Source organism: Oryx dammah, unplaced genomic scaffold (assembly GCF_014754425.2).
Source record: "Oryx dammah isolate SB20612 unplaced genomic scaffold, SCBI_Odam_1.1 HiC_scaffold_12, whole genome shotgun sequence".
NCBI lineage: Eukaryota > Metazoa > Chordata > Mammalia > Artiodactyla > Bovidae > Oryx > Oryx dammah.
Window position 1 is genome coordinate 42,943,266 of NW_024070196.1, and position 8,127 is coordinate 42,951,392.

The following is an 8,127-nucleotide window of genomic DNA, read 5'->3' on the forward strand; positions in this document are numbered from 1 at the left end:
TCAAGTCTTATCAGTTATTCTCCTTGATGCAACAAGCTCATTTTGTTTATTATTGTGAAAATCTCTGCCAAATTTCACATTCTTAAGAACTATAGTTTGTCAGCCATTCCTTCAAGTGAAAATGATGTTCCATATCAAAAGTGGCTACTGCAGCTTTCTTGAAATAATAATCATAGTGGAAATGTTAAATAACATGTGAGCATTTTATGAAAATAATTTTGACTTTGTGAACTTCAAAAAGAGATAACAGGGACCCCTAGGGGTCTGTGTGGGCTTCCCTGATGGCTCAAGTGGTAAAGAATCCACCTGCAATCCATGAGGTGTGGGTTCCATCCCTGGGTCAGGAAGACCCCCTGGAGGATGGCATGGCAACCTACTCCAGTATTCTGGCCTGGAGATTCCCATGGACAGAGGAGCCTGGCAGCCTACAGTTTATGAGGTTTCAAAGAACCTGATACCGAACGACTAAGCAGGCATGCACAGTAGGGGTCTATGACCACACTTTGAAAATTCTTAGGCTTTAAGGTGATATAAGAGCTGGTCTCAATATTAATGGGGAAAAGGCACTTCAGGAAGGAAAACCACATGCCAAGAAAAGTCCTAGGCTGACAAGCGCACCTTATATATGGGTAGAATAGCCTGGAAATTGGTGTGGCAGGAGGCAGAGTAGATGATAGCCAAGGATGGGTAAGCATCAGTCACCATGAACAGGTCAGTGGTAGACAGAAATCTCATAACGCCGCAGAGGGCGAGTCTCTGGGGAGCTCTCAGCAGAAAAGTGATATGATTTACAAGTTGCAAAAGTATTGCCTTGGTTCTTGAGTGAAGAGCGGAGGGTATCTGTTGAGATGGAGTACACTAAGGTCAGAAGTAGAAGGAGAAACCAGAAAGTAATTGGAAAAATCCAGGTGAGAGATGATGGAGGTTTAGGCAAAGGTGGTCTCAGTGGATGGGTGAGAGGTTGGATTCTGGGTATATTTGAAGGTAAAGCAAATACTTACTGATGGATTAGCTGTGAAGTGTTATTGCATTAAAAATGAAGAAATATCTAAAGTTTGACTTGGAATATTTGAAATGTCTGTTAAACATCAAGTAGAATGCAAAGAGGCAATTTTATGTATTAATGAATTTAAAGGTAGTATCTGGGTTGAAGATGGTAAGTGTACATAAGAGTTATTTCAAAATAGTTATTTAGCCACTCTGGCTGCATATAAAGATTTCCAGAAAACAGTGAGAAAACTGTCTCTGCCCAAAATACTAATGATGTAAGGTAAATGACTACCACTTATTAAAAGCACAATAGATGCAGGTTCTGTGTCAGTTCTTTGCATATATTATTTAATTGCTTCTTGCCACAGAACTGAAATCCTGACTACAGAAGAAGCAACCAAGACCCGGGAAAAGAAGGTGGTTTCTCCAGGACCACATAAGTCACAAAGAACAGGACCCAGATTTGAATTAAAGTTAGACACACAGTCAAGCATTTGTAAATCATATACTCAGTAGATATTTACTTTCAATGTCTTTTTCCAGTTTCTCAGGAATGAAGCACAGAAAAGTTATTAGGTCAAGATAAAAATTATTTTCCCTAAATACCAACATGACATGAATGTGTTCAAAATGAAGCTATAGTGATTAGTACTGAACACAATGTCATGTCTAATTCAATACTAAACAACCTCTGAGACAAAAATAAATACTACCTTTATCTAATGGAAATTAAAGGACCATTTGCCAAACCTTTGGCAAACTTTTGTCTGTGCCTGTGAGGGCTACCATGTTAGAATAAAGGCTGAGAATAGAATAAGTCAGCTAAGACTGTCACAAAAGGCAGTCAGAACCTCTCCTAATGTGGGGATAGCCCAGGGCAACAGAGGGCAACGTAGTTCAGTTCAATTCAGTCGCTCAGTCGTGTCCAACTCTTTTTGACCCCATGAACCTCAGCACTCCAGGACTCCCTGTCCATCACCAGCTCCCAGAGTTTACCCAAACTCATGTCCATTGAGTTGGTAATGCCATACAACACCTCATCCTCTGTCATCCCCTTCTCCTGCCTTTAATCTTTCCCAGCATCAAGGTCTTTTCAAATGAGTCAACTCTTCGCATTAACTGGCCAAAGTATTGGAGTTTCAGCTCCTGCATCAGTCCTTCTAATGAACACTCAGGATTGATCTCCTTTAGGATAGACTGGTTGGACTCCTTGCAGTCTAAGGGACTCTCAAGAGTCTTCTTCAACACCACAGTTCAAAAGCATCAGTTCTTCAGTGCTCAGCTTTCTTTATAGTCCAACTCCCACATCATACACGACTACTGGAAAAACCATAGCCTTGATGAGATGGACCTTTGCTGGCTAAGTAGTGTCTCTGGTTTTTAATACATTGTCTAGGTTGGTCTTTCCTTCCAAGGAGTAAGCGTCTTTTAATTTCATGGCTGCAGTCACCAGCTGCAGTGATTTTGGAGCCCAGAAAAATAAAGCCACTGTTTCTACTGCTTCCCCATCTATTTGCCATGAAATAATAGGACCGGATGCCATGATCCTAGTTTTCTAAATGTTGATCTTTATGCCAACTTTTTCACTCTCCTCTTTCACTTTCATCAAGAGGCTCTTTAGTTCTTCTTCACTTTCTGCCATAAGGGTGGTGTCATCTGCATATCTCAGGTTATTGATATTTCTCCCAGCAATCTTGATTCCAGCTTGTGCTTCTTCCAGCCCAGCATTTCTCATGATGTACTCTGCATAGAAGTTAAATAAGCAGGGTGACAATATACAGCCTTGATGTACTCCTTTTCCTATTTGGAACCAGTCTGTTGTTCTATGTCCAGTTCTAACTGTTGCTTCCTGACCTGCATATAGGTTTCTCAAGAGGCAGGTCAGATGGTCTGGTATTCCCATCTCTTTCAGAATTGTCCACAGTTTATTGTGATCCATATAGTCAAAGGCTTTGGCATAGTCAATAAAGCAGAAATAGATCTTTTTCTAGAACTCTCTTGCTTTTTCCATGATCCAGCAGATGTTGGCAATTTGATCACTGTTCCTCTACCTTTCCTAAAACCAGCTTGAACATCTGGAAGATCACGGTTCACATATTGCTGAAGTCTGGCTTGGAGAATTTTGAGTGTTACTTTACTAGAGTGTGAGATGAGCGTGATTGTCCGATAGTTTGAGTGTTCTTTGGCATTGCCTTTCTTTGGGATTGGAATGAAAACTGACATTTTCCAGTCCTGTGGCCACTGCCAAGTTTCCCAAATTTGCCAGCATATTGAATGCAGCACTTTCACAGCATTGTCTTTTAAGATTTGAAATACTCAACTGGAATTCCATCACCTCCACTAGCTTTGTTCGTAGTGATGCTTCCTAAGGCCAACTTGACTTCACATTCCAGGATGTCTGGCTCTAGGTGAGTGATCACACGATCATGATAAACTGGGTCGTGAATATCTTTTTGTACACTTCTTCTGTGTATTCTTCCCACCTCTTCTTAATATCTTCTGCTTCTGTTAGGTCCATACCATTTCTATCCTTTATTGAGCCCATCTTTGCATGAAATGGTCCCTTGGTATCTCTAATTTTCTCGAGGAGATCTCTAGTCTTTCCCATTCTGTTGTTTTCCTCTATTTCTTTGCATTGATCACTGAGAAAGACTTTCTTATCTCTCCTTGCTATTCTTTGGAACTCTGCATTCAAATGGGAATATCTTTCCTTTTCTCCTTAGCTTTTCACTTCTCTTCTTTTCACAGTTATTTGTAAGGCCTCCTCAGACAGCCATTTTGCTTTTTTGCATTTCTTTTTCTTTGGGATGGTCTTGATCCCTGTCTCCTGTACAATGTCACGAAACTCCATCCATAGTTCATCAGGCACTCTGTCTATCAGATCTAGTCCCTTAAATCTATTTCTCACTTCCACTGTATAATCATAAGGGATATGATATAGGTCATACCTGAATGGTCTAGTGGTTTTCCCTACTTTCTTCGATTTGGAAAGTCTGGATTTGGCAATAAGGAGTTCATGATCTGAGCCACAGTCAGCTTCCAATCTTATTTTTGCTGACTGTATAGAGCTTCTCCATCTTTGGGTGCAAAGAATACAATCAATCTGATTTTGAATGTGGTCTACTGGAGAAGGGAATGCAAACAACTTCAGGATTCTTGCTTTGAGAACCCCATGAACAGTATGAAAAGATAAAAAGATGGGACACTGAAAGATGAACTCCCCAGGTTGGTAGGTGCCCAATATGTTACTGGAGATCAGTGGAGAAATAACTCCAGAAATAATGAAGAGACAGAGCCAAAGCAAAAACCACACCCAGTTGTAGATGTGACTGGTGATAGAAGCAAGGTTTGATGCTATAAAGAGGGCAACATAGCTTAGGTCTAAATATTTTAAAGATACAAAATAAGATACCTAACTGTTTGGTAAAATATGCTGGCCCACCTACCTCAAGTACATGGTCAAAATGACAAAGTCAAAAATATCAGCAGAAGCTATAGATTTCTTTTCATATGATTGAAAGTTGGCAAATATCAAAGATAGATTATATTGCACATGTTTGAGTGTGGCCAATGTTTATATGAGTAACCAAAAAAGAGAAAGTAATTCAAAAGCTGAAAAAAAAATTGGGCTGACAATCTTGAGCTCAATTAACTCTTTTTTATCCCCAGGGAGAATCTTGTGAATATTGAAATAAACTATAGTGACTTAAACTATAAGATAACCCAGCAGCAAAAAGCAGTGAGTGTCTCTGAGTTACTTGGTAAGTATTACCTAGCTGTTCCTCAATTTTTTTTTAATTTATCTATTTTAATTGAAGGCTAATTACTTTAGATTTTGTGGTGGTTTTTGACACACATTGACCTGAATCAGCCATGGGTGTGCATGTGTTGCCCCATCTTGAACCCCCAACCCCCTTCCCTCCCCATCCCATTCCTCTGAGTTGTCCCAGTGCACTGGCTTTGAGTGCCCTACTTCATGCATCGAACTTGCACTGGTCATCTATGTCACATATGGTAATATGCATGTTTCAATGCTATTCTCTCAAATCATCCACCCTCACATTCTCCCACAGAGTCCAAAAGTCTGTTCTTTATATCTGTACCTCTTTTGTTGTCTTGCATATAGGGTCGTTGTTACCATCTTTCTAAATTCCAGATATATGCATTAATATACTGTATTGGTGTTTTTCTTTCTGACTGACTTCACTCTGTATAATCAGCTCCAGTTTCATCCACCTCATTAGAACTGACTCAAATGCATTCTTTTTAATAGCTGAGTAATACTCCATTGTGTATATGTACCACAGCTTTCTTATCCATTCATCTGCTGATGGACATCTAGGTTGCTTCCATGTCCTGGCTATTATAAACAGTGCTGCAATGAACATTGGGGTACACATGTCTCTTTCAATTCTGGTTTCCTCGGTGTGTATGCCCAGCAGTGGGATTGCTGGATCATAAGGCAGTTCTATTTCCAGTTTTTTAAGGAATCTCCACACTGTTCTCCATGGTGGCTGTACTAGTTTGCATTCCCACCTACAGTGTAAGAGGGTTTCCCTTTTTTCCACACCCTCTCCAGCATTTATTGTTTGTAGACTTTTTGATGGCAGCCATTCTGAGCAGCATGAGATGGTACCTCATTGTGGTTTTGATTTGCATTTCTCTGATAATGAGTGATGCTGAGCATCTTCTCATGTGTTTGTTAGCCATCTGCATGTCTTCTTTGTAGAAATGTCTGTTCCTCAATTTAAAAAAAATTCTATCAGTTTATTTTCCTTTCATATTTAAGGTTTAGCTCATCAATGGAAAAAAATAATCCATGGTGCTTGTCTTTCACTTGTCATGTAAATCTGACACCTTTCCAGTCTCTGGACATGTCTCCAGCAAATGCAGTGGGGTGCTCACAAATAAGGCAGGGCTCATGGACTTCCCAGGTGGCGCAGTGGTAAAGAATCGCCTGCCAATGTAGGAGATTCAAGAGACATGAGTTCCATCCCTGGGTTCGAAAGATTCCCTGGAGAAGGAAATAGCAACCCATTCCAATATTCTTGCCTGGAAAACTCTGTGGACAGCAGAGGAACCTGACGGGCTGCAGTCCATGGGGTTGCAAAGAATCAGCCATGACTGTGCACAGTACAGGGTACAGTGCATGGTCTCATGGTCACTCAGCATCTGCCTCCACCCAGATGTATCTAACCCAATGTCTGGGTCGAATATCAGCGTCACTGACCTCTGCAACAAATTCCACCCAGACTGGGCTGCAAAGAACCTGGAAAAGTAAAATCTGCATTTAAGTTACAAACACTACCTGTTCATGCTCCTCCATCATTCAGTCCTTGGCAAACTTAACTGCTGAATTCCAGATCTCACTGTCTCTCAGAGGAGGTTGTGGAACAGACAGAACAGGAATCAGAGCCAGGTTAAGTGACAAAGGTCAAACCCTGGTGGCTGAGCCAATCTCCTCAACACAATGCAGAATCCTCAGTGCTCTTGGATGGGCTTCCCTGGTAGCTCAGCTGGTAAAGAATCCACCTACAATGTGGGAGACCTGGGTTTGATTCCTGGGTTGGGAAGATCCCTTGGAGAAGTAAATGGCTACCTACTCCAGTGTTCTGGCCTGGAGAATTCCATGGACTGTATAGAGTCTATGGGGTCACATATTGGAGTGGGGTGCCATTGCCTTCTCCAATAGAGTCAGATAGGACTGAACAACTTTCATGTTCATACTCAATCCGTCGCCAGGCCTTACAAAAATAACATTGTCCTAAGAATGGCTCAGGGCAAAGAGGAAAAGATTAGTAATGTAATCTATTTACAAAGGCAGTGCTTGAGGAGTCAGATTCACAGAGACAAAAAATAGGGTGGTGGATGCAAGGGACTGGGGAAGGGGGCAGTGATGAGTCAGTATTTAATGAGGACAGAGTTTCTGCTGGGGAAGACGAGAAAGTTCTGGAGACAGATGCTGGTGATGATTTTGTGACAATGGGAATATACTTAATGCCACAGAATTGTACACTTAAAACTGACTAACATGGCTAATTTTATTCTATATACATTTTGCCACAAAAAAAAGTACAAACAATAAAGACTTATAGATGCTGAAAAACTTATTAAAAAGAAGGGAGTACTGTGTTCATACATCTTAGTTCAATGAAATACTGCAAATGCTTACCAAGAAATTGTTTGGACACTTGAGGTCATAAACTGCTTAGAAATCTGTTTCTGGAAAGTATCATTAACCAGTAAGGCTGTCCTGGTGTCCAATTTCTGTTCTCCATTCTGTTCTCCACTTAGAAATGAATGTGTGATTGTCTAGGATGTTTTATGAATTTGCTGAGATTTAATACCCTCCAAAGTCCTTGAGTTGTATTTTTGGAAACAGAATTTATGTTTTCTTTCACTCCCTTTTTTGAGATAATTATATGAATGTTACTCTAAGGTATTTATTGCTACTGCATTATTTATGCTAAACTTAATACCGTTAGCTCATATTCATATATCAGCTATTATTAACTTTTGAGCTTCAAATAATTTAAAATCTAGTAATGTTTAATTTGCTTTTTATGGAATAAGTGTGATTTATTCACTTTATTTATTGGCTTTATTACAGCAGATGTTGGTGGTCAGCTGGGCCTATTTTGTGGGGCCAGTGTGATTACAATTATAGAAATTATTGAGTATATATTCACCAATTTCTACTGGATATGCATTTTGTTCTTGCTGAAGATCCCTGAAATGGCCCAGGGTGCTCCTGCACCTCAGAATCACCTGAGGAGTAAAGACAGCATCGAGGTATGCTGATGTCCACTTAGGACAAAAGCATTTGTTCTTCTCGTCAGGATACCTTCAGATTTACTCACGGCTTATTCACTGCTCTGTAACTTTATGTTATAGCCCTGGAGATATCTATCTTTTTATACATACTTCATGTCTGTCTGTGTCTTTAATTACACATACATATTGATTTATATATTAAAAAAAAGAAACAGGCACTGTCTTGGGTTTTTTTCCACCATAGAATTAATTGATTAATTCCCAGTATCCAGAACAGTAGAGATTATATAGTAGGCATTTCAGAAATACTTATTGATGATTGAAAGCTTGTGCAATTTAAAAGACACTCTTTATGATTAACTA

The 8,127-nt window shown here is 39.9% G+C and overlaps 1 protein-coding gene across 1 annotated transcript in view; it reads left to right on the forward strand.

The window, feature by feature from the left end:
* ASIC5 (acid sensing ion channel subunit family member 5) overlaps window positions 1–7,791 on the forward strand; it is a 36,894-nt gene extending 29,103 nt beyond the window's left edge. The window contains exons 9-10 of the mRNA XM_040251514.1: window positions 4,660–4,751; window positions 7,601–7,791. Coding sequence (XP_040107448.1) covers window positions 4,660–4,751; window positions 7,601–7,791 — 283 coding nt within the window. The remainder of the gene's footprint in view (window positions 1–4,659; window positions 4,752–7,600) is intronic.
* The last annotated feature ends 336 nt before the right edge of the window (window positions 7,792–8,127 follow it).